Here is a 27,015-nt window from a genome sequence, read left to right on the forward strand (position 1 = left end):
TGCCACTAAAATACACCTGGTTTCATTCAAATAGTTAGTCTCCCCCTGATCCCAAGTGGACAAAAAATCCAACCTCAAAAATATTGGCACTAATTACAGAAAATGAAAGACTTCTTCCAAATCAGAGTTATTAAACTTAAAAGAGAAAATGCATTCATGTTCTCTGCTTCATTATTAACCTAATTACCTGAGCATCTTCTCGTATTCTTAGGTTCTGCCCTGTCGGATCAAGCAAGTCGTTAATAACCTGGAGAAAGAGGAAGCTAGAAGATTGAAAACAATGCACCAGAAAATAATCTCAAAGAAGAAAAAGAAACAAGTTCTTTAGCTTTTGCGAGAACATCAGTAAAAATAAAGTACACACAGTTATTATTTGAACTATGTTCTTCCATCGAAGATGTTGGGAAGAACATACAGCATGCCATGTAGTATAGTACCCTCTATACTGGATCAGCTATTACCTTTATTCATCACTAAGCAGAATAGAAGCCTAAATCAAGACCACCCCCCCCCCCCTTGAAATTCAGATATTGGATACCTAAAAAAGTTATTCCAACATTTTAAAAGCTTCGCTAGAAGTAAAAATGTTGGCACTTATCATTCTGCCATTTATCCAAAAGAATATGAGAATAAAGATGTATGCCATGTATATTAACTCTGGTTTATCTTTCTGAAAGTTCCTTGTTATCTTTGTCTTGTAACAAATCGTTACTTGTTAAAAAATTATAGTAAGTAATGCCTTATGGTCATTTTCACTTGTGCAGTCCCTCATCAACAACATTTAGTCATTCTAGTGAACTTACTTCCCAGGCGGGATAATTAACCATTAGCTACAGCAGAAAGTCAGGATGTAACACAACTTGGTAACATTCCGTGTACAGAGACTTTTCACTTTTTTCCATGGCAGTCCTTGTTTTTTGACCAAATTGACTTTGCAAACAATTTTCTAAGCATGATATTTACACGTGCGAAGTCAGATTGGACTCATTTAACACAACTACTTCAGTGGGCAACATGTCCAATTCATTTAACTTTAAACTGCCAAGTACCTCAAACCCAGAATACTTGCCAATGCCAAGTCATAGTTGGAATCGCACTCTCCAATAACAATAATAAGAGGAACCATATTCATTCTGGCATTGCAACAAAATAGCTCCCATATGAAACAGTTTATAATGTTTGCATTTGATAATCATGTACCCAAAATCAGAGTAGCCTGCATGGGGATGTTTTTTACCCTTTAGGTTTTTTATAGAACACTGAACCACTCTCAAGAAAGGCATTCAATTAAGTATCATAATTGCCAATTCAAATAGTGTAAAGCATGCAAGATGTACTGACCTCATTATATATTTCCAAATATGATACACGAAGCAGAAATTCCCGTCCGGGTGTCTACAGCATATGTTTAGAAATGTTAACTCAGAATAGGATATGTGCATGACCAAAAAATAAAATAAAATAAAATAAAATAAAATAGAAAGATATCCCCTAACCTCTTGAATGATGCTAAACACATCTTTCACAGCCAATGGAATAATCCCAGGTGACTTTTGCTCTCCCTACAAGACAATCAAACAATAATTAACTTGAGACATGAGCAACTTTCAAGCATCAACTTTTAGACAATAAATAAATATTAATCTCTACAAAGGCAATTTTAAAGAGTACGCTGACATCGAATTCATAAAATATGTAATGCACAACAACAGCGATTAAACGCAACCATCAAGAAAGTGCACAATCAATGACAAGTGAGCCTATGCCAAGCTAAAGTTTTGGCCCACACATGTTTAAAGTTTGAAAACAGGCAGCAAGACCATACAGAAGTGGCAATAGATACAGACAACCTATCAAAACCACCTAATGAACTGGTTAATCTTCAGTTTAACTGAATAAAGAGATACTGTCAGAGACAGTTGCTGCCAAAACCCAGGATACAAGGTTCAATACTCTGGCTGGGGAACTAACGGAGTAGTTCCTGCCTTCCTGGTAAGGATTAGCTAGCTTCCAATGAAATTTTTATTGTGCAAGAGTACAACTGAGTCCAGATTTCCTTTTTATTTTTCAGATGATATAAAAGAATATACAAAGAACAGAAAGAAAAAGTAAGATGCTCCACTGCATACCAACAATACAAATTTTAAAGCATCAAAGACAAATCGACTAGTTCTCTTAGACCAATTTCCTTTAAGCATCACAAGATGAATATGCTTGACCAGATTAGAAGCTAGGTCCAGTGGTAACTAAGAGCAAAAGGGTCTCAAAACTACCCATATAAATGAAGATTGTTGACGAATTTTTACAATCATATCAAACAAATGTATCCAAGCAACTAACACACCTGACTGTAAGTGGCTGGTTAGACAAATAACAAAATGAATTACTTACATGCATTGTGTGAGTCTTTCCACTACTAGTTACACCATAAGCAAATACAGTGCCTACCAAAATCAGAACAAAACTAACAAGGTCATCATCTATCAAAGAGAAAATAATGCATAGCACGAGAAAAAAGAGAAAAAACCAACGGATAATAGATTCTTGCAGTAAATAAAAGATTGAATTTCATCAGGCAAAAAGGCAATAGCAATATAATCTAAATCTACCAATTCTGCTCACAGTTCAAAATTTCGCTACATCTTGCCATCTCGCCCTTTAGCAAGATGGAGAAATTTCAGCAAAATTTTGGATTTTTTTTAAATTTCGATTGAACGTTTTGGTGGGCTTTTGGGGTTATTTTGGCCTAGTTTTTTGTGACCAGCCTAATTTGAGGCCAATAAACACAATGAGACTATTACTTTTGCCTAAAACCTAACCAAAGTGGTGTTCTTGATTGGCACATGCCCGACTATAAGCGGGGGAAACTGTAAGTCTAGAACTTGAATTTTAACAAATGTAAATATATTATTTCCACGCCCATCCACACTTAAAAATAAAAAATAAAATCCACTTTGCATAAAAAAATCAACATTGTGAGGATTTGAGAAACCTAATGATTCTCCAACCCAAAAAAGAATCATTTAACTGATTTGTTTTTGTATGCCTCCATATGGAACTACCATTACAACAACCAATTTGGTTATATGCCAGGAAGATCCACAATGGATCTATTTCCCTTACCTATATAAGTCATGGAAAGATACAAAGAGAGCAAAAGAAATATCCATAAGGACTTTATTAACCTAGAAAAAGCCTGTGATACAGCCCCTATAGAGTCAATCTAGAATATATAGGAGAAGAGAAGACTGTCATGTATATCAATACAACATTATTAAATATATGGTATGATGACTAGTGTAAGAACTATGTTACAAAATGCTACATGAATAAATTAAGTTTAGCAAAGAGCAAGAGATGAGGATGTTGAGATGGATGTGTGGAAAAACTTCGAAGAATAAACTAAGGGATGAACATATTAGAGCTGCACTGCAGTAACTCTGATCAAGGATAAGCTTCAATGGATTTGTTTGAGGAGGGTTTTAATTGCAATAGCATTGGTTGCTCAATTGTGAGTATGCGACCAAGTGGTCACAAGTTCAAGTTTTGGAAAGAGCCTCTTTGTTGAAATCACGGGTAAGGCTATGCACATTATGACCCTACTGAACCCTGTAGTGGCAGGAGCCTTGTGCCCTATGTATACCTTTTAGAATCATTTGAGGTGGCATAGACATCTTCAACGAAGACTTTTAGATGCCAAAACACAATGAAGTCATTTGATTTTAATTGAAAGAAGGGCAAGCTAAAAAATTAGCATAGGTGAAGAGTTGAGGAAAGACAAGCTTAGTTTAGGCCCTATATCATTTATGACTTTGAATTGAGCAATTTGGAGAGTTAAGATCCCCATGGTCAAACCCCATTTAGTTGGAATAGGGCAATGTTGTCGTGTTCGCATTGTAGTTTTTCTCTTTGTTGTTGTTGTTGTTGTTGTCGTCATACAACATAATACACAATCATATGGTGATCTTTAATTGAAATTTATAGTAATATTGCTTGCTCATCTAAATTTAATAAGTTGAAATGAAGGCCTTCTCGTCTAGATCACAAAAGAAAATTAGCTTACAGTTCCTTTTATATCCTTCAAATCATCTAAACTACCATACAGAAAATCAGAAGATTTTCTAAAGTCTATAAAAGAACATACAGCATGAGCCAAAGCATTCTTGACAATGTCATGGAAATATACATGTAAACCTGATACCATTTAAGGCTCTCTTAGTTAGGATTAAAAAAGAATATTCTCAGTAAAGAAATGGAGTTACCATTAATTCCTTCCATAGCACCACTTACAACATGTTGAGCAGCAACATCATAAACATGGCGTGTGGTTGTTGCAGGCCCAAATACTTTATCTGCAAAAACAAAATTTAATAATTGACATTTTAATAAATGAAACAATCAATTCTAGATTTAGAGCAAAGAAACATTAAATCTAGGCTGAACAGAAAGGGATGTTTTGGAAGGGGAGGGGGTGGGGGAGAATCACTCTTAAGCAAGGCTCGTGGTTTTTTGTTTCAAGCCTGGTGCAGAACTTCATTTAAACCTGGAAAGTTACAGTTCATGGTTTTGACACCCAAATGCCAAAATTATCCTAGGAAACACAATTTCATGTAAACATAGTGAAGCCCTTAGGTTGTAAAACACCATACAAATGTTGGTATGACTTAGGAACTTTGGTTGGTGGTGTATACAGAATGCTCTACGGTATTGTATACACAAAACATAGAACTAAAACATGCATAATTGAATTTAAATAACTAAATATGCTTTATCAAAGAACAAACGTAAATTTGAAACATTTCATAATTATCAAATATTATAAATGGCTTCATTACAAATAAGGTATGGGAGTGACTTGACCAAAAACAACAAAAAGTTTTCTAGGAAGTTTCACTCACTGGACTCGAAATTAGTGAAACAATACCAAAAATCGAAACATGATCAAAATTTCAAATGAAACCATGCATTTGATACAAAGACTTACGAACTGAAAAAACTGAAATCCAAAACAAGGTTGAAATTTCCAGCAAAACATTGCGATTCTTCAATATTGCAAAGTATTTTGTTTCGGCAACCCGTTACACCAATATATTTTGGTTGATTTTGCAAAATTTTCCCTAAACATTGTATACCACACTCTTAAGCAAGGAGCAAAAACTTGGTCGAAACTACTCGAGAACACCAAGATATCTTGGTTTCACAAGAAACTGAGATGAGATATACAAATGGTTTAGAAAGTCACATGTTTCAACCCAACTCGAGCAATTTCAACATGCCCTAACAATCTTTGGAATTTTCACCTCAAAACCTACAAAAGTGTCAACCAACAACACCCTTTTCCCGTGAAACTTGTGAAAACTTGGTTGGCAACCAAGATAGGCACTATAAAATTGTCACTTCTCCAACAAAATCTTTTTGTTACCAAAAATTATTTTTGTTTACTTAACATACTATTCATAAATTATATAAAAAAATTACCCTCTAATTGAATCCGATAAAAATATTATAAAAAATTAAACTCTACAAGGATAAAAGGTCTCCCAATTTAATAATGAGAGCTGGATTTTTGACTACAGGTTACATTTATCAACTTTCTAATGGTAGGGTTTTTCCCAATTATAAAAGTTTCATTATCTTATATATAGTAAAACATTAATAAAACCATTCATCTAAAATACAAATATTACTAAAACCAAAATTGTGGTAAAACATTTATTCATTTTGACACTTTCATTCAAAATGATTTTAAACAAGATTAATGCATACCAAATTCAATTTGATGAGAACATAACTCTTTCAGTACAAATCAGATTTATGCATCTTGGATTTTATTTTCTTTTTCATCTTCTTGGAAAGCTTTTCTTCCAGAAGAACAAAGCTAGGATGTCATTCTTAACCAAATCTCAAAATGCATTAACTCGATTGTAAAGGAGTGATGCACCCTAACTTTGGTTCTACTTCATAAATTGTGGTGGTCAAATGGGTTTGCAGTGGTGGTTAAACCGATTGTTGAGGATATCAGGCATCTTCAGTCTTATGTATATAGTCGATGCTCTTTGTTTCTAGGCGATTCAGCTATTTTGCTGATAGCCTAGCAGGTAAAGCTCGGTCATTAGAGTGTATAACCCAGTGGTCTGTAAACCACCCTTGGATTCTTGATCTCTGTAACAAGGATTCTGGGGTTTTAAATCACTCATTTGAAAAAATGATGTTTGACCGAAAAGAAAAAAAGGGTTTCCACACGTTATTGGTACATTCAGAGAGAAACCAACGGCAGCATTCAATCTCTTATTTGAAAACATTCTTAGAAAGAGGTAAATTCATTTCTTCCCTAACATGTTGATGATAAATTGATACCATATCATACTCGGTAATCGATAGCTTCAAAAAAAAATAACAATATACCACAAAATTGAACCCAATAAAAAAGAAGACCAACACCAACAAAACAGAAAAGAGACGGAGCTCGTAAGTCGTAACATACCAAAACCATAAGAAACCGACGGATTAAACTCGTTTCGAACAGTGCCGTCTCCATCAGCATACCAAGCTATCTCATCCCCATTATTAATCTCCCGACCGCTGCCCAAGTCGAAACGAATAAACCAACTTCAAAACTACAAAACGGAGCCAAAAATGCAGAGAAACAGAAAACAACAAAAAGGCTAACTATGAAACTACCTGAGAGGACGAAATCTGACGGTAACAGTGACATTCTCCTTGGCCTTACTGAGATCAGTTGGGACCAAGCTTGCCGTAGACGGACTAATGGAGCTCGCGGGTGACACCTGATGCTTCGAGGAAGGAGGTCGAGACACCGATGGAGACTTCGGACGAGCTCCGTTTTTAGACAAAGGCGGCGCCGGAGACGATACCACAGGTGACTTCCGAGAGCGTTGCGGCGATATACTGTTCTTCGATCTCTGAGTTCTCGAACTTGTTGCAGACATTGTAGTGACAGAGTTTGAAATGGTCAAGTGAGCTCTTGTGCAGCAGAAGAACAAATTGTGGAGCCGAAACGAACAAATGGAAAACAAGAGAAAGAAAATAAAAATAAAAAAGCAGAGAAAAGAGAATCAAGGAGGAATTGAAGAAGACAAGTGTTCAGTCACATGACGATCTCTGCCGCATTCGCGTTGGTCCCTCCAACAAATATGCCTTTCTTTCCTCTGCTCGGTCTTGTTCTTGTTCTTGAAACTTTTTTTTTTTTTTTTTTTTGTTTTGCTGTTCTTGAAAGTTGAAACGTTTGTATGTGAAATGACGAAAATGTCCATTCCAACCCATCTCCAGTTATAGCCTATAGGGTTCTGTCAGATTGGTATTTATAATATTGGTTTAAATTTATCGTACCTTTCAGTGGCGGGAAATGTATGAGACAGAGACCTTTCGCAGAGAATCGATCAGCTTGGGCAGATCGCTTTTGAAAGTAAAAACAAAGTCACGTTCAGTCTGAAACTTTTCCAACCTTTTAAAACAAAAATTTCAGTAACTTTTTTTATTTCCTGTTATGGGGCAAAGGAAATTTTCTACAAGACGAAAAACTTTACGAAGAAAAGGAAATTTAAATTAAATCTTTTATAAGTTGGGACCCTTAATAGGACAAGGATTATATATTTTCTTGTTTATATGGGGCCCTTGTTCAGGGGAAAGATAAATTCATTTTTCAAACGATGAAATGAGTGGGCACAGCGAACGAGATGGTACCATTTAAGTTGTTTAAAATTTCTGTCCCTAGAGAGAGAGGGAGGAGAATTCCCCATCATAAATCAGGCAAGTTCCTACCTAATAAAGGAGAGGTGATCCACATTTAGCTTTCAAGTGCGTGACCAATCATATGAAATTTGCTTATGATTTTTCATCATGAGAAAAAAAACCATGATAAACCCAAAAGAAGACCATTGACATGTAAGCTTTATTTTTTTGGAAAAATTTTAAGGATATCTTAGGATAATTGGTAAAAAAATAAAGACAGTTCCAAACTATGCCAAATTTACAATAACCCACTTTTTCATTAGAATTATTAGTTGATTAAAGAAAACCAAAAGTATAACTTTAGTTGTATTAATCTATATCTTATAAAATAAGATGAAAAATAGAAGATGAGGAAGAAAAGAAAGAAGAAAAAATAGCTTAAGATTTTATTTTACAAAGGTCAACATTATAAAGTCCTGAGAGATTAAAGACAATTTAAGAATTATAAAACCTTGAAGGCATAAATATATCTAAACGGCTAAGTAAATATATCATACCATTAAATATATTGAATTAAATCTAACCATTTATGATAGACGAACCAGATTTAATTCTACAAAATTTAATGGTAAGACTTTTAAGACAGTTGGCTGTACCTCAGCCATTTAGCCACCACCTTCCCAATTTTGGATCATAATTTAGTTTTTAAATGTCTATAGTTTACTCATATTATTTTGGAATCCGGATCATCACCCCGTTAGGGGAGCACTATGTGCTCGCCAACTGCTTTACTACCACAAATTCAGTGGGACCCACAGGTAAAAATAATCATATATATTAAAAAATTCTCATCACCCAACCCCTGGGTCCCCTGTATTTATGGTGATAAAGCCGTCTAGGAGCACAGAGTGCTACCCCGATGGGTAGCTGATCCAGACTCTTATTTTGAGGTATTTTTTTGCAAGTTCAAAGCAGTTTATGTCTGGGCACGGATGTACACACAGTCGCATTCTCTCTTCCAATTTCCCTTTTTATTATGGCAAAAAAGAGAGGATTCCCTTTCCCATTTTCAGTAAACAATTCTTTTTTGGGTAAATTTTTTCTGGAAAAACTGTGAGGACTCCCCGCATTCTCCGCGTGCAGTTTCATACAAACGGGCCAGTCTCCCTTACGATCCAAGAATAAAGAGGTCCCTTTTATGACAATATCATCCCCTAACGATTCATTTGGAGCGGCTCGTGCACTTCTCTCATAAATAACATGCACCAGATGTGACAAACCTAAGAACCAAATTCGCACCACCTGTTAGAGACGCTAGCCCAAGAAGGAAGCCCCAGCAGGGTGACAGGCATCAACAGCAACAAAATTGCAGGCGGTGCTCAAACCCCAATCCCCACGGAGGGGACGGGATTCTTGTAGATCATAGACACTTACCTAGCATCCATGCCAGAGATATGACTGCACCGTAATGGTCACTAGCAAGAAAATTCCCTATCCAGAGCCCTCAAAACTCCACGCAAAATTATGTTATGTTATATAGTTCAATAAAACAACAATAAAACAGAAAAGAAGGAACCAATACTCTTATCATTCTTGTATCCCAAACTGTGATACATAGCTTTGCACTGTATACAGAAAAAACCAAATAGACAACTGCGGACAGTCAAATGCCCATGTAGCAACGCAGAAGGACAAGTATTATGTTTTGCACAAGCTCAACTAACAAGCATAAATGCAGAAAAGTATAAGTTTAAACCTTTGTATTTCTGAGCTGGGCCGGCCAACAACATCTGGCAGTCTTAAGGCTGAAACCAGACAAATGACAAAAAATGAGACCCTGGCTACTTGCTTATAGCTTAGGCAACTGCAATTCACATGCAAAGTAACAGAATGAACATAAGCAACATACCCAGATAGAAAACATAATCATGCTGCGGCAACCATAGAAGACCGTGTGCGTGTACAAGAGGCAATAAGTGATCCAAGCTGCAACTTGTCATTACACCCAAAACTCAACCTGTACCTGCTCACACGAACCAACAAGACAGTCTTGGATATTCAACTTTCTTCAAATAGTCACATTAAGATTAACCCTAAAACAAAAAATGAGATACACCCATAGATTGAAATATCTCGCGAATTTGAAAGGCGAGACAAGATCAATGACAAATTAAAGAACTACCCAACTCGCATGATATCTCAATCAACCCAAGAACTCAACTTGGTTCAACTAGATTCCAACCACCTTGACACATAAAAGAACTCAGAAGTCAGAACTCGATAGAGACGAGATACTTCAAAACCTACTAGCTCAAGTTTCTGCATTTTACTGCTGTTCAGCTCTTCAATATTTTACTCAATGTTGATCATAAAATTTGTCAGAATTGCCCCTTGCAGATGATTACTACTACATCTAGCTTACATCCAATCAAACCTACTTCCAAGCAGGGGCGGAACTATGAAGGGGCCGGCCCCCGGATGTTATAAAAATAATACTATTTTCTTTTTTTTTATACAGTTTTTATATAAATTTCCGTAATTTTTCCAGTTTTTTCTCTTCTCACATGTGAAATGTCACTATTTGCCCCCCCCCAAAATATTGAGAACAATTTTCAAAGGTAAACTAATGGGTATAAATGTCATTCCTAATTAAAAACTACCTTCTCTTTATTCTCTCATCTCTTCTCTCTCATCTTTTCTTTCTATTTATTCTCTTCTCTCTCTATAAATCATGGGTTAAGGAAATTTTTGGAAAAAAATTCTTATTAGGTATTCAAAATTTCATTACTAATTAAAGTTAACTACTCAATCCCTATTTATTCTCTCCCATCTCCTCTTTCCTCTCTCCTCTCTCCTCTCTCCTCTCTCCTTTTCTTCCTATTTATTCTCTTCCTTTTCTATAAGCGTGGGTTAAGAAAATTTGGAAAAAAATATACTCCACAATTAGGTACTCTTTCTCTTTTTCAATTTATTTATCGTTTCTCTCTTTCTCCTTTTTTTGTTATTTTTTTTTATTTGATTTTATATTCTTTGTTTCTTTATTTCTTCTGCAATTTTTGTTATTTAATTTTGTATTGTGATTTGTGAATAAAATGTTTATAGTTAGTAAGGTAACTAACTATCACTGGTTTGCATCTCTTTAAAAAAATAAAAAAAAATTTTGATTTACATCTCCTGCCAAAGAAAATTTGGGCTTGCATCTAACTTTTTAGGGTTGAAGTCATGAGTATATAATTTTTTTTTTGTATTGTTGCTTTAATTTACCTATATTTTGTCGGAAAAAAAATCATTATCAATAATTTAACTTTTGTTTTTTCAAATATGTGTGCTCCTTACAAAATATGTGGGCCTATTCCTTAATATAATAAAATAATTTAGAGGTGGGACCCTCAATGGGTCTTATAAGGGCCCACAAAATGTGTGGTAAAAAACCATTAGTTCTTCCCCAACAAGAAGGTTATCTGGTTTTCATTCTTCACCCCCCCCCACTATTGAATCCATGGGTCCGTCCCTGCTTCCAAGCACATCCTTTCACATGAAATAAATGATTTGATAACTTTCTATGACTAAGATATGTGCCGAATATGGTATTTTAGACTTCTAATTCCTCACAGCAGTTACAACCTAATATCAAAAATCAATGTCTAATTTAGACATATATCTAATAGTATTGTCCTGTCTACAAGGCCTAAAACAGGTAATATACCAAATTTAAGCCCCCGAAATTTATTAGTTATAAAAATAAAAAAACCCCTTAGATGGTCATTCGAGGGAAAAAGAAAGAAAATATGCAGTATTGTGTGGCCATTGATGGAAACAACAAAATACAATGCAATTTCTGTGGTAAGAAGTTAAGTTCAAGTGGCATCACCAAGTTCAAGGCATACATCACTAGGAGTTCAAAGGATGTGGCCACATGCATTGAGGCCAATGCAGACGTAGTGAAGGGAGTCAGGAAGATAGAGAGAGGGACAGGGAAGAAGAAAGAGGAGAAGAGGAGAGTGGATAGAGCACTTGATGAGGCAATACGGGACCCTAAGCACACAGGGTTGATTCTAGGCACTGATGATGATGATGGTGATGATGAGGATCATCAGACAGGAGGTGATGGGGATGATGACAATGGTTATGGTGGAGGACTTCAAAAGCGTTTATTTGTACCATTACCAGAGACATAGATGCTTCACTCATGCCACCCAAGATCAAGATTATGGTGGTGAGGGCTAGTGGTCGTACTACGACCCACAGCCAGAAGGGGAAGGACTAGGGGAAGCAGCATAGATATCGTTATGGTGATGACACCCAACCGTACGAATGGTACAGTCTTGTAGATATGGCAGACAGCTTGGTAAGAGCGACGGAAACCATGAGCTTGTATGAGTTTGTAGGCTCCACATCTACTTATGGGGCTTGTGGACCTTATGATGTCCCTCCCGCTCATGGACATGATGGTACAAGTATGTCTTCCAGGAGTTCACACCATGGGCATGGTGATAGATCCATGAGCTTGAATGACTCTAGAGGCTCCACGTCTACTTATGGGGCTTATGGTTATGGGCCTTATGGTGTCCCTCCCGGTCATGGACATTATAGTATCAGTATCCAATGGCGGCTTCAGTGACGGGCTCAGCCTCAAGATATTCGAAATTATGGAGTCCTTTGGATGGGGCCTACCACCACCATATGACCAGCCCCACCACACCCAGTAGAGCCTCTTCCGTATCCCTATTATCATTTCCCTCTTGATCGGACTTGTCTTGCACTTATGGATGACACGGGCTAGAAAGTTGTAGTTTTGTGACTACCTTGACAACCATCAGCAGAGCATGGGATGACTATGTAATCTATTGGAGGAATTCATAATAGCGACACAATTGGTCCCCAAAGAGGGGATGGATCCACCGAGGAACAATACCTGGTATTAAGATGATGCAGGTGGAGCCACCATAGCACATTAACAGCATAGCTTAGGTTATTATTCTTTCATATTGTACACCTGTATAGTTGTACTTGTTGTACATGATATATACTTGACTACTAGTATAGTTAATTGTATAAAGAATTTTAGTCGTCTTCCTCTTGCAATTTAATAAAGATCTTTGCATTCTCTAATTCTCTTGCACCATTTGCATATTTACATTCATTTAAATTCATGTTCCAAACTTCTAGTTCCTCTCACATATAATCGGGCATGTGCGGATCAAGGACACCACTTTAGGTTAGGTTTTAGGCCAAAATAACACTCATAGTGTGTTTATTAGCCTCAAATTAGGCTAGACACCAAAAATGACCTCAAATACCCCCCGAAATTAGGGGGCGAAACTTCCACTGAAACGTTCCCAAATTTCGCCAAAATGTCGGCGAAATTTTGGGGTTTTGGTGGTCTCGTCAGGGGTTTCGCAGTTTCAACTTTGAATAGGAGGAGTTGCTCTAGTTTCATTTCTTCCTCATTATCAATATATTTCTCTTGTTGTAGGTGTCACCTATCCTCTTCTTAAGTCGCACCACCAAGATTAGCAACAATAATGTCGTCCCTATCATTGTATGTAACATTATGAACCAGGTAAGTTATGTAGATGAGCAGCAAGATAGAAACGTACTCAATATCAGCCAAGTCACTAATCAAATGGGCTCGGACGTCTGATGGCATTTTGATTCTGAAAATGAACCTGTGAACACATATATACAACATTACTATAAAGCAAAAGTAAGTCCTCTCAGTAAATAAAAAGAAATAAGTTAGTGTCAAGCTAAACCACATATTACTTACACAGTGACCTCTCTTACAATGTCAACCAAGGCCAACCCTTTCCTTGTCTTGATTTCAGATATCCCTTAAGAAAAGCTAAGGGAACAAAAGAAACCACATTTTTTATCATATCCGATAATTATCCCAAGAGAAAGGGATCTCTGAACATATGCCATTTTCTATGCCTTCTCACAAGTAATTTTTTCTTCATTTTTTTCAGGAAAAAAAGTGAACAATTTTATACGGCATAGGAAATGCCTGAGGCTCAGAAACACTTTACTCTTGTTCCAAACACAAAAACAAGGTACGCACTAAAGTTGTTGGATACGATTAAAACTTGTGGTAAATGATTCATTTAGAAGCCAGTAGCATATCTGCTCAATGTCTTTCGGCATTGGATTTCCAGTGCAAAGGTAAACTGCTTCTTCCGTTATATGCTGAGAAGCCATATGTGTTGACTGCATGCATCAACAAAATGAATTAGAACATGTTTCCAAGAATTCACGCACAATGAAATAAGCCAGCAGAAAAAATGGAGTTGTTGCATCGTAACACTTTTACTTGCTAAAGGATTTCCTAAACAGTAGGGAATAGATCATGCTAAGCATCTCAACTTTTCTTTTCCTGAGACATTGACAATGATATGAGAATTTTGACAGGAAGAAAGTTGAATACACCACTAGTAATTTCACATCAGATGCATAGACATGATGTGATGGCAACCGCATAAACCCAATTGTTTTTTTTTTTTTGGGTGCTAAGTCTGTCTGAGAAAAAATAACAAATCTTTTTCTTTGGTTGTTAAGAAAAATGATTTTATTGGTGAAACAAAATCAGTGAGAGCATGGAATATCTTTACAGAACTGTTTCAGTGAAAGTAATAGTGATACAATCATGAAAACATGGAATTTTATGAATTACATGCTAGTTGAGTAACACAATCATCCATGCATGTGTCTAAGCATGTGCAAATACCGTTACAGCCAATTTTAGTTTGAAAAATGTTTCACTTCATAATCTTTTGGGTTTTCAACCTATTATTTACACAGATCTGGCAGGAAAAAACCTAGCACTGGTATACGAATGGGTTGGCCACTCATTAGTTGGGTTTACTTTTTAATCGGCCAAATTCAAGGACCTAAAACAAGCGTACATGGGCTGAGTAAAAAAACTTCCCATACTTAATTCTTTTAGGTCTTATTTTAAGCCTTTAACACTTAGTTCTTTTAGGTCATACCTTAAGTCTTTTGTGCTAGTTGGTTGGATCAGCCTGTTGGTAAAATAGAGCTTATTGTTACATTAAGCTTATTTTGATTAGATACACTACGAAAAATTGGGATAATAGAGCTTATTGTTACCTATGGTTAATAATTTCAGATGAGAGTAGGAATCGCATTACAAATTAATTTTGCTATTCGAGAGAAGGTAGAAACTGAACAAAGAACTAAAATTCTTACCTGATTGCTTTTTTATTTTGATCTATTTCAATTATTTCACTAGTTATTTTTTAACAAACCCTCCCCTTCTTGTCTTCAGCACATTTAACTTGGATTAATTGACCATTCTCTGTGGATTTGACCCTTATTGCCATTGCTACAAAATCTGTTAGTAATTATTGTAAGGTAATTTCTCATGCATTTGACACGCACCATTCTACCGCTTCCTCTCTAGGAAAGTTGATGTGAACCAGATTCAAGGCCACTCTAAGGGCTAAAACAGGGCCTGGGGTGGCGGCCCCACACTCTATCGAGGAATGTGCATAAACATGGGTATTTTGGTAATTTTACATTGTTCTAGTTAGTTGTCAAATTAGAGTTTCTGGGAGCCAATAGCTTAGTAGGATTCCAGCTTTACTTTTGCTTTGGTTTAGTTATTGAAGAGACCCAGCTAAGTTAGGAGTCTCAATTAGAAAGAGATTCCCTTAGTTGCAGTCCAATTTCTACAAAGGAGGCTAGATCTACTCTTGTTTTGTAATTTGGATTATCCTAGGATGAGTCATGACAGAGTCCTTGTCATGATTGTCAAAGCGTCTGCCTAGGCGGCAAGGCGGTTTTTAATCGCTTTGTTTTGAACCGTTTAATTGACATGCAGTTTTTTTACTGTTTTTTTGCTTAGGCACTACTCTTTTGTCGCCTTATTGCCGCCTAGACATTAGAGCAGCCTTTTTTTACATTTTGCACATAATATTTTTTTGGGATAATTACTATTGCCCCCTGTACTATAGCTTAATTACTACTTTATCCCCTATACTTTTTGAAATTAGTAATTCAACCTTCAACTTTGATTGTAATTACCATTGCCCACTACTGTTAAGCTCCGTTAGTTAAATGATAACAATGACATGGCATATTTTATTTATTTAAAAATCCCAAATTAACCCTACAGTTTTATATTACTTATTTACACTTTATATTGTAATTACATTATTATCCTCAATAATTAGGGAAAACTAAAACCTAATTAAAGAATCTTCTTTTCTAGTCAAAAGAAAGAGAAAAAGAAAAGGAAACTCAATTTCAAATTTATATATGTACTTTTCAATTCGGTAACAAAAAAATAGTAAATCCTAATTTTTAATGTTATTTTTAATTTTGTTATTTACTTTCCAGTTTAATGTTATCAATTTTAAGAAGTTTCTACTTCCAATAGATTGTTATTTATTTATTGTCTAATTTGACACTAACAATTTTAAGAAGTTCCTACTACCAATAGAGTGCTTCTTCTTTTTTTTGAACCCAAAATGATAAAAATACACATGTAAAATTATTTCAAATGAATTTTTTTCTAAATGAGGATAATATTAGCTTTGGCTTTCTTAATTATAAAGGGCAAAATAGACATTAAACATTCAACCTTACCGGTCTTTTAACACTGTTAGAACTAAGGGGGGCAACAGTAATTTCATAAAAGAGCATGATTTTTTTAGTAATAAAGCTATAATACATGGGGATAACAGTAATTATCCCTATTTTTTTTTAAATCAAAATTTGTTCTACAAAGTGATATATAAATTTAATACTTTTTTTTTTTTTTGGATGAATAATAAAATAAATAACTGAAAGCACATGTTCAAAGGGAAAGCCCAATCAGAGGGGCTGAAAAGAAGAAGTGAGACTCCAAGAACTAACAATAAACCTATTTCTTGGAGAGTCAACAACAGGGGGGTGGGGGATAGATAACAGTCTAGAAGAAACGTCAAAATAGATGGCATTCCAAATTCTATCTCGAGATCTGGATTTGGAAGTCCATCTTCGCAAGTTACGCTCCCACCAAAGATGATGGACAGTGGCGGCAAAGACAAGCTTACTCACTAGGTCGCATATAGAGTTCTTGGCAAAACAGCGCAGGATCCAATTCCAATCTCAGGCAAAACCAAGAGAATGTCGTGATCTGGGCCAAATGGAAGCCATAGCAAGGGTCCAAACTAAGCGGGAAAGTGGGCAACAAAAAAAAAAAAAAAAAAAAAAAAAGGTGGTCAAGGTCCTCTGAATTATTCCAACATAGGGTACAATTGGGGTTAGCAGGTATATGACGGCTAATGAGAAATGCTTGGGTAGGGAGAGCAAGATTGAGGGCTCTCCAAAGGGTGAGGGAGTGGAGGGGGATATGACCTTTGAACCAAACAAGGGGGGTCCAAAGGACGGGGGGATGGGGTTCGAAAGAGATTCCAAGCTGAGGCAGTGGTGAAGGAAGTGGTAGAAGGGTGAAGCCAAGTGATGCAATCGGCATCGGTGGATGAAAGGGGGAGAGGGATTCCAAACCTATGTGAGACCTGGGTGTGGGCAAGGAGACCAAGAGCCAACAGAGATAAAGGTCGAGAGGGGAGTGGATTTAGGGATGCGGGTATCATAAACAGTTCTAGGGCCAAGGAGGGAGAACAATATACCCATTGGATGCCAGGGATCGAGCCAAAAGGAAGTAGTGGAGCCAGTGGAAACGTGGACAGAAATAGCAGATACAAAGCACGACCACGGAGGAGAAGAAGCTTCCTTCAGATCCATGAGGGGTTAGAGGGGGGCGGGACAGTCTAGAGAGAATCAGACTTAAGGAGATAGGAATAGACCCAAGAAACCCAAATAGAGTCATGCTTGGAGGCAATCTTCCAGATGAGTTTCATGAGACAGGCCAAATTCATGTCACGAATACGGCGAATTCCAAGACCTCCTTCAGATTTTGGACGGCAAATGTCCTTCCAACAGATAAGGTGCAGGAAACGGGAAACTTCATGTCCTTTCCAGAGGAAGGCACAGAATAAAGACTCCAAAGAGTGGATGATGGATTTGGGAAGGGAGAAAATACCACACCAGTAAAGGTAGGAGGATTGGAGGACAACACGGATAAGTCTAATGAATCATTAAATTTTTATTTTTTTTGGATGAATGAGATTATTGAATGTTTGTTTAGCTCATTATAGAAAGTAGTTGTATTAAAAATTTTTGACCCAACTGCTTTGGTCATCTTATTGCCGCCTAATCACCTAGGCAAAGCCCCAACCACTTTGGTCGCCTTGCTGCCTTGACAATGATGGTCCTTGTTAGAATGAGAGTCCAAGTTTGAATCACCTTATTCTGAGTCCTAGTGTTAGTACTCATGTAAAGCTACAAATAAAGCCATTAGCTTGTAAAGAAGGCAGATTGTATTTGATAAATAAAATTGAGTTTGAGGAGAACTTGGGGGAGTCGCAGGGTTCCATGGAGGAAGCCTGTGGCTGCTAGTGCATTGCTGTTTGCTGAGATTTCTTCAACCTCAGTCAACCACAAGTAAGTTCATACAGTCCCCTATCCCTGCCCTATCATCTCTTCTTCTTCCCCACCATTGCACCAACCTTCCCCTCCCCCCCCCGAAAAGTAAAAATCCCCAAAACTCTAATTCACTAAACCCAGCCCCTTCCCTCATGACAGCCCTCCCTCTATTTCTGTTTCTTCTCCCCCCCCCCCCCCTTTTCTCTTCTCTCTTGACGCAGCATTGGATTTTCCAGAAAACCTAAACCTGCATTTTCCCTACCCTTTTCCCAAACCTATAACCGGAGATCTCCCAAATCATTCATCTAACTTCCACCCTTGTTAGGAATCCAATACCTCTCCATTCTCCTTACCTTTTTATCCAAATTACATCCCCTTCCCTTCATTTAAAAGTTAAAACCTAGGAAATCCAAACTTCATCTTTTTCACCAAACTATAGAAACCCTAATCCTCTTTCACTCCTAACTTCTAAACCCTTCATCCAAACCCTAATTCCTTTTAGTATCATCCTCCCCAAACCCAGCTTGGCCTTTATCCCTAGCCCTAGCCCCCTAGCCATTCCCCATAAACCCAAGTATACCAGAAACCCTAGTTTTGAATAAACCCTTAATGTCCTAAACTCTAAATCTGAGATTCAGTTCTGAATTTCAATTCACAGTAAGGTTCAGATCTGGAAATCATCAAACCCTAGAACCTTAGCCCTACCCAAACCCTATAGACTCTATTCCCAACCCTAGAACCACCCTATTCAGCCTAACCCTACAGCCATAGGGTATTGAAACCCTAGAATTTATAATGGTTCACGTGAATAAGATCCCCAAGGATAAACCTTATTTCGGGTTTATAACAATTACTAAACACTAGATTTTGGGTTTACATCAAGAGTAATCTGACCGGAAGTTGGACTCCGTTAACGCATCAGGTGTGGGACCTAGAACACTGATACGCAGTTCTCACTTGTGTTGGCCAAGCAAGCATTCCATAGGAGAGTCCTTAAGCAGGAAACCACCATTAGATCTGGGACCCATTCTCCCGCTTTACTCTGACAGCCATTACTTCATCTTCCCCAAAGAGCTGTCCTACTAAAAACCCCACTTCCCACCACTAGAGTTCATTGACTTTTGGAGGAAACCTAACCCTCAGCAACCAAAACCAATAAGTCAATCCAAACCTCAATCCTGTCTGAACCCTAGAAGGCCATTGACCTTAAGACTCCTAAGTTCTCCAATAAACTCAAAACTTTTAGTTCTCCAAACACTCGCAAATCGCAGTGAGTCCTAGCATATACTTTTCCAAGTCTACCCCTAATCCACATCCCAAATACATCGCTTCCCCCCACCCCCAACCCAAAAAAAAAAACTCCACATAAGGTCTACAGCCTTGGCTGAATTACAAGAACTGGTTCTGTTTTGCAGGATCTGGATTGTTGCTACCTAGCTTGGACACCATTACAAGGCTGCATTAATTATATCATCCTTTACATGTATGTGTACTATACTCAACCACAAAGGATTTAACATTTCATCCCAAATTTCAAGTTTCTGTACTTCATGCAAATCAGCAAATCTTTATTGTATATTTTGAACATTTTAATTATTATATCACCCTTAGTTTAAAAATATAATGAAGAATGGAGATGAGACAGCAGTTGAAAGACAAATTTGCAACACACTCACAAAACACACCATTTTGGCTCTTCTTAATACATTTGTTTCCTTCTAGGGATAAACCAACCCTACCACTTCCATTTTTCGCTCCTCTTTGAGAAAGATAAACTAGTCCTTTACTCAAACCATTTTTTCCTAAAACTGTTACAAGTCCAGCTTGCTGCACCTTTTGAAAAAGCAACTTTCATGGCAGACAACAAAAAAAAATTTGGAGATAGCAAGGAGAAAACTTAAAAGCAAGTTTGTTTGAAAAGAAAAAATAATAATAATAGAAAAAAGCAGTTGTTGCAACTGTGCTAATTAACCAGATGAGAACACAAACAACAACGTTGAAAAAACAAAACACCAACAAAATAAAGAAACCGGAACCTGCAAGATGTTCAAAGCTTTTCTCATGTCACCATTGCTCAACCGTACAAGGGCAGCTAAGCCATCCTCAGTCACATCAAGCCTAGTTCAAGACACAGAAGATAATATAAGATCCAACCCCGAAACAGAGAAGCCAACAAACATACACGGAAACAATGAAAAATAAAAAAATAAAAAATTTAGTAAGACCCCCACCCCTACCCAATAAAGCAAAAAAGAATAAGGGAAGAATGAGGAACACAGCCAGGTTACAACAAGAAGTTGCAGGTAGGCAGTTCTATTAGCCATCTGCATCTGTCATGGTGACCGACAGAGACCCTTTTGTGTTGGAGTAAAGAGGAGAATGCTACAAGACGATCCATGCATGTGCCTTTCAATGGCTCCAGCACCATTGCTAAAAAGCAGGCTACCCAACATGTATGCTCCAGGTTTCCAATAACCGAACAATTTTTATTTTTCCACTCACTGATAAGAGGTGAATTCATTAAGAAGAAGAGATATTATAAGCATTGGTATCTGATTCACAAAGCTCCAAAGGCCAAGGACTGGTCAACGGCCAAACAGTCAAGAGCTCAACCAAAAGGGCCAACAAGGACAACCAATCCACCACTGCAATCGAGAACCTTGGAACATAACAGAAAATAGAAGAGACAGGAGAATTTCAAGCACAAGATATCAACAGAAAACAGAAGAGACAAAGGAGATTTTCAAGCACAAGATATCCTGGCATATAGCTTCAATCTCCAGGTAAGAAATGGTTTTGAGTTGGTGTGGTAGATCAAATCTAGACAGTCAACAATCTTCTGGCCACCAGTACTGGAAGATTGAAGAAAACGTAATGAATAGCTGAGACTTCAGCAACCAGAGAGGAGTTGCAATAAAAACAACTGGAGAAGGTCAAAACATTGGTCCTTGCTCTCCAAATATATCAAACTTGTGAAGGCAACCAAGAAGACTGATTTTGAACAACTTATTCCTTGAAATAATTGAACAAGAAGTAGAAGCAAGTAGGATGGCTGATGTGAACCAGGATCTAGGGTTTAATTGATTGAATATTGCCCTAGAACCAAGCACACTCCAGGATCCTCTTCCCTGAGAATCAACAGTCTTCTAGGGCTGAAAGTACCTTTGGTATAGGGCTCTTGCAACAGTAGACAGGAGCTAGGGTTAGGTTAGGGTTAGAATAGGTTCTGGCCAGGCCTATAGGTCTAGGGTTTTAGGGTTTCAAGCCTTACATCTTGCTGGAATTGAAATTTCAGAACTGAATTTTATAGTTTAGTGTTTTGAAATCTAGGTTCTGGCCAGGCCTATATGGTCCACGATTTTAGGGTATATCCGTATATTTTTTACCCCCCAAATTTTCAATATACATTTTCCTCTAGACCAACTTGAGATATATCCACCATAAGTACTGACCCTGGCCCTCAACAGGGCCCCACACTCTTTTCTGACCTATTCAAACTTAGCTGTTTCATACAAGATCATATGTAATGGACCCCTAGTTGATCCTTCCCATCCAAAGGCTACATCAAAATGATTTCTACCATTCAGATTCTTGTAGTGATTTTCAAATTACCACCACTCACGTGATGCTATATAACAATGAACTTATAAGCTAAAAAGTCAACAAATTTTGGGACATCAACCCACCCAAAAAAATACGACGAAGAAGAAGAAAGAAAGAACTACAAATCTGAAAGTACTCTGCAAGCTAAGTCTATTACCAAATGAATTAAACACAAGAATTATTATTCATGACAAACTATTGAACATACCTTTCAGCTTCCATCACATATTTAAGACGTTCCCTGACATATGAAGCATCGAGGGGAGCAAACCGGAAACGGGTGCACCTGGACTGTAGGGCTGGAATAATTTTGTTGACATGATTACAGATAAGGGAAAATCTGGTGTTCCTGGTGTATTTTTCAATCACTACAGTACAAAATACATGAGTACACATAAGTATGTAAAGAACAAACAAAGGACTTGTATTAGGAAGAAAAACATGAAGTTAAAGGGGTAGACCTCTACGCAAGGCAAATTGTGCATCCTTTGTCATGGCATCTGCCTCGTCCAGTAGAACCAACTTAATAAATGGCTTTCCACTGAATAAAAAAGTGTAATCAAATTAACTAAATACATCAACAACTACTAGAGACCTCTCACATATTGTCAACCAACAAACTAAGCAGGTAAAATTGAGGACTTGCATAAAAACTTTATTTCAGGTGGTGCATAGTCATGGCATCAAACCAACCATTTGCAACATTTTGTGTGCAGTTATTTCAGAAGCAGGAACACAGGTGTATAATTAATATATCATACCCTATGATGATACTATAAAAGTGAAAGAGACTTCATTTTTAGTTCACCAGGTGGCTACTAATATATCTACAGGAAAGGGGGGAGGGGGAAATCATCTGTAGATAAGTTTGACCAGTCTTGTCACCAACAGCTGGTGATTCATACTCACCTAAACGATTCTCTTTCACAATTTAATGAACTGCACATTTTCTCAAACATACACATCCATCAATGAAACTGACTTGTCAACTGAATATCTCCTCAAGCTCTACAATTTTGGATAATATCTATAACCATCTAATATAAGGCTTCTCATTTTCCTCATACATGAATTAATCACTTTGGACCATTCATTTAATATAAATTTGGACTAGATTAATTAGGACAAGTCCAGTCTCCTAAACAGGAAAGAGCTTATACCAGCTTCCAGATGACTAGGAATTCTAGAATACTTTTATTTCAGATTTCTTCTTTGGAAGTTTTCGAATGGGTTTGATTATCATCAGATTATGAATGGAAAATTTTGCCATTAACACTGTTTCTTAGTTTTGAATTTCAATTGTATGATGCTTAGAAACCAAGTTTGACAGCCAATGTAATATCTTCATTTTCTCATTCAGTCTCGTCACTTTCCAGAGGGATAAGCTTCCATTCCCCACCATAATTTTCTACAAAAGCTGAAACCCTAGTACCTAAAAATCTTAACATTTAGGATTCCAGATCAATTCAATGTACCTGGGTCTATCCCATAGTTGTCAAGGCGTCGCCTAGGCGACACCTTGGCGTCCAGGCGGAAATGAAGGGCCTGAGGCGAGTGTCGCCTCAGGCTTACTCAATAAGGCACTCGACTCGGCTTTGAGGCGTTTCCAAGTCGTCGCCTTAGACGACTCGGACGCAATATTACACTAGGCGACCAACTTTTTAAATTTTAAAAATTGTAATTTATTTTATTCCAGATCAAAGGTAAAAAATCATTTGAAAAGTAGATTCCAATCGGAAAGAATCTAAGGGGTGAATTGTTATATAGGTGTTACATATTATCATTGTAACATTAAATTAATTTTTTTTTAAAATGAAAAAACGAGATACTCGATCGAATCGAGCATTCGAGCATACTCAATCGAATCGAGCATTCGAGCATACTCAACCCCTAACCTCTCTGGTCTCTGCTATTCTCTTCATCTCCGACTCCGACACCAACCACCAGTGACACCGGCGACAGCCAGGTCTTCCCTACAGCTCCATCTCCAACTGTAACACGCTTGATGAACCTTGACATGCTCATCTCATCATCCCAGCAAGCTCCTGAAGTCTAAATCAAATCGACCCAATTTATGTAGCTTGAAGCTGATGCTTACTACGGCCCTGCTTCGTTATTTCTCTAGAGCTTGAGTAAAACAAGACAAACCCCAGAACCCTCTTCTCAGTTGGACTCTGATTTTTGTTTTTCATCAACCAAAACTCCACTGTATCTCAGTTGCAAGCTTGCAGCAAGTCAGTGACCAAGTTGTAGCAGCTTCCGGTCACTCTGGTCACCATCTCAGGCGACGGTAAGTCGTCGGAATGCTCTCTTCCCCCCTTCTGCAACTGATCATTAATTTTTTTCCTAAATCCATTTTGCAACTGTTGCGATTGCAGCCTTGCAACGAGTCAGCGACCAAGTTGCAGTAGCTTCCGGTCACTCTGGTCACCATCTCAGGTGATGGTAAGTCGCCGAAAAATTTTTTTTTTCCCTACGTTGTAGCTATGTTATATACTTATATAGTTAAACTAGTTATATGTCATCCGTAGCTTTGTTCACCATTTTTGTGAGTCTATGACTTGCAAATTGCACCTGATTGCATAGTTCAGAGCTGCTATCTAGAAGTTCTCCGCATTTTTTTTATTTTATTTGTAACGATTCTTATTCGTTGAATTTGTTCCATCTCTGTTTCATCTAGTGTTGGTGACATTTAATGAAGGTATGTTGTCTAGTGTTTATTTGTTTTGCTCATGCATCTATGTGTTTACTATTTAGTTACATTTTATCGTATCTTAATTCTTGTTAATGATAGTTTGATACTTGAAATTTATTTAGGACCTACTATGTGTGGTTTTGTAGTATGTTGGATGACTTGAGGTAGGCTAAATGGCTAATATTAGTTTTTTTTTATTTTTTATTATATATAAGCTATGTTTATAATGAATTAGTGTATGAGATGTACACTAAAAAGTAAAAATTTCACTTAAAACGCCTTGACCGCCTCAAAAGCGTCTTGGAGTGCGCATCGTCGACTCATCGCCCCAACTAGCAAAAACCGCCTCGCATCGCCTCGTCGTCGTGACAACTATGGTCTATCCCCATACCAAAAACCATATTGTCCTACATATTGGTGTTGGCATTATTCTCCTGACATATCATTGAGATTTTTTATATAAGGTATCTTATCACGAAAGCATATTGAAATTGCCAACATGTTGCTACATTAGCCCCCCCTCTCTCATGAGAACAACCCATCAAATCCAACTTCACATTGGGTCAAAGGTAAGTCATGAAGAAATTAGGTGTTCAGTATAGTCATGATACATTGGTCACACGTGTCATGGCTCCTTGTGCCATAAGAGGTACAGCCCAAATGGGCCAACCATATGGACGATGGTTGCCAAACAGTTGGTACATAGGAATGATATTTCTAGAACCTTAGTTGTAGATGCTCTGAATATATAATATAAGTTTTTCTCTAGGAGTTTTGGTGTAGTTGAGTAATGCTATCTCAAATCTGAATATTTTTCGTTTCGTTTCACCCTCCAAAGGACATCTTCAACCATTCAGGCTGCTGTTCAAGAAGATCTTCAAGAACAATAAGTAGACTCATCATCCCCAACTCAATTCTTCTTCCTCCAATCCTCTAAAGCACAAACCCTAGATTTTCCTCCATCTTTGTAAATCATCCACAGAGCCTAAAACTTTGAACATTTCAACCATTAGAATACTACCATATTTGGATTAAAGCACCATCATAGCACTAGGAGAAGTCAGTCCAGGCTGCGTCCCATTTGACCATTAGAAACCCTAGATTCCTTCATCTTCATCTTTCACAAAACCCATAAACCAAACCTTAATTTGTTATTACTTCAGTCTCTACAACATTCCACCAACAAGACACCACCAGACCTTCAGTGTTAGAGTTCCGTACACTCACTTGACAAGGTTGGATTTTCCTGAACTTGCTTGATGAAACCCTACACTCAAATCCTAAGTTCTACCAGACCCTAACCCTAGTTTGACCTATCCGAGCTGAACGCATCCCAAATCCAGAATATTGGTGCCTAGTTGGTCTCCACCAATATAAGACTACATTAAATGTGGCCATCTTCATTAAAGCAAACTAAGCATTGATATCCATTGAGTCTCCTTTTGCTGTGATGACCACTCCTTCGGGCATCAACCTCCAATCCAAACCACCAGATGGAAGGTAAGTTCTGCTCTTCAAGTTTCCCAAAACCTATGGGACCTGAATAAATCCTTACAATGATACAGCAGGCTGATCTCATAACTTCCCCCAAGCCTGAGCTTCCCGGATCCTTTTGGTGGAAGATTATAACTTCTAACTTCAAACCTAAGGGACATTAGAGTATATCACATTCTCCCATATTGTGAACGAAAAAAAATTCTAGTTATCGTGCATAAGCACTACTACTGGAACTAGTAATATTAAAAAGAGATAAGGTGCTTCAAAGGTTGACAACAATAATAACTAGGTTTTTTTTAATAATAAACAAGAATGTCTCAGTTTTTTCGAAGCTAACACATTTGTAATGCGAGTAAATTCTTTTAAAGTATCATTGCTCACCCAGTAACATTTTTAAAGCGTAAAATGAGCGATTACCTAAGGGAAAAGCTCTGAGTACTGGCGAAATCTTGAATCTGCTGTCTTACGACGTCGATACCCCTGTCATCGGACGCATTCAGCTCCAATATCATATTGTGGAACTGTGATCCATAAAGCTTCCGAGCAACAGCAAGAATCGTTGACGTCTTGCCGGTTCCGGGAGGACCGTAAAGCAGAAGATGCGGCAATCTGTTCTCGTTCGTAAGCCTGTCGACTTTAGCGAAAACCAAGTCGAAACCACTTCAAATGAATATAAGTGAAGAAAACCCTAGGGTAAAGGAGAGTATCTGAAGGTACTTACTCGTGTCAACGATGTCTCTGTGAGCGGCAACGTCTGCTAGGGATTGAGGGCGGTACTTCTCGACCCACGGTGTGGCTTTGCCGTTCGATGAGGCGACGACGACGTTCTTGCCCTTGTCGGGCTTCGGTGACCCATCGGCGCCATCGATATCCATAGGTGCTATCGTCTCCGCCATCTCTCCCTAACACTGAGTTCTGCCCTTCGAGCGCCCGAATCGTTCTCACTTCTCAGCGATGAAAATGCTGCATTCTGGCGGGAAACACTGGTTAGTTCTGTAAATACCACCGCATGCGATTCAAGACATAAATTTGTAACG

General features: G+C 37.6%; 2 protein-coding genes across 2 annotated transcripts in view; both read right to left on the minus strand.

Annotated features, from left to right (window-relative positions):
- Positions 1 to 7,177, minus strand: part of LOC149009354 (P-loop containing nucleoside triphosphate hydrolases superfamily protein) — a 43,727-nt gene extending 36,550 nt beyond the window's left edge. The window contains exons 1-7 of the mRNA XM_089160749.1: positions 6,682 to 7,177; positions 6,485 to 6,582; positions 4,263 to 4,352; positions 2,392 to 2,444; positions 1,497 to 1,562; positions 1,342 to 1,395; positions 188 to 247 (exon numbers count right to left, since the gene is read on the minus strand). Coding sequence (XP_089016875.1) covers positions 188 to 247; positions 1,342 to 1,395; positions 1,497 to 1,562; positions 2,392 to 2,444; positions 4,263 to 4,352; positions 6,485 to 6,582; positions 6,682 to 6,950 — 690 coding nt within the window. The 5' untranslated portion in view covers positions 6,951 to 7,177. The remainder of the gene's footprint in view (positions 1 to 187; positions 248 to 1,341; positions 1,396 to 1,496; positions 1,563 to 2,391; positions 2,445 to 4,262; positions 4,353 to 6,484; positions 6,583 to 6,681) is intronic.
- Positions 7,178 to 9,188: 2,011 nt separating this feature from the next.
- On the minus strand, positions 9,189 to 27,015 carry RFC3 (replication factor C subunit 3). Its single transcript, XM_089163769.1, has 10 exons — positions 26,700 to 27,015; positions 26,396 to 26,612; positions 22,248 to 22,327; positions 21,995 to 22,154; positions 20,220 to 20,301; positions 13,770 to 13,899; positions 13,463 to 13,526; positions 13,293 to 13,361; positions 9,602 to 9,715; positions 9,189 to 9,497 (listed from the first exon to the last, which is right to left on the minus strand). The coding sequence occupies exons 1-9, from the start codon at positions 26,872 to 26,874 to the stop codon at positions 9,619 to 9,621; spliced, it is 1,074 nt and encodes a 357-aa protein (XP_089019895.1). The 5' UTR covers positions 26,875 to 27,015; the 3' UTR covers positions 9,189 to 9,497; positions 9,602 to 9,618.

The sequence above is a fragment of the Hakea prostrata genome, chromosome 7 (genome assembly GCF_041222555.1).
Source record: "Hakea prostrata isolate BN-2017 chromosome 7, UWA_Hpros_2, whole genome shotgun sequence".
NCBI lineage: Eukaryota > Viridiplantae > Streptophyta > Magnoliopsida > Proteales > Proteaceae > Hakea > Hakea prostrata.

Bases quoted from the DNA above. Each gene is read 5' to 3' on its own strand.
- RFC3 (XM_089163769.1), bottom strand. From the start codon at position 26,874: ATGGCGGAGACGATAGCACCTATGGATATCGATGGCGCCGATGGGTCA. The intron at 26,613-26,699 runs GTAAGTACCTTC...TTTTCGCTAAAG, and splicing joins CAGAGACATCGTTGACACGA to TCGACAGGCTTACGAACGAG. The intron at 22,328-26,395 runs GTAATCGCTCAT...TTTTTTATTCAG, and splicing joins ACTCAGAGCTTTTCCCTTAG to TGGAAAGCCATTTATTAAGT.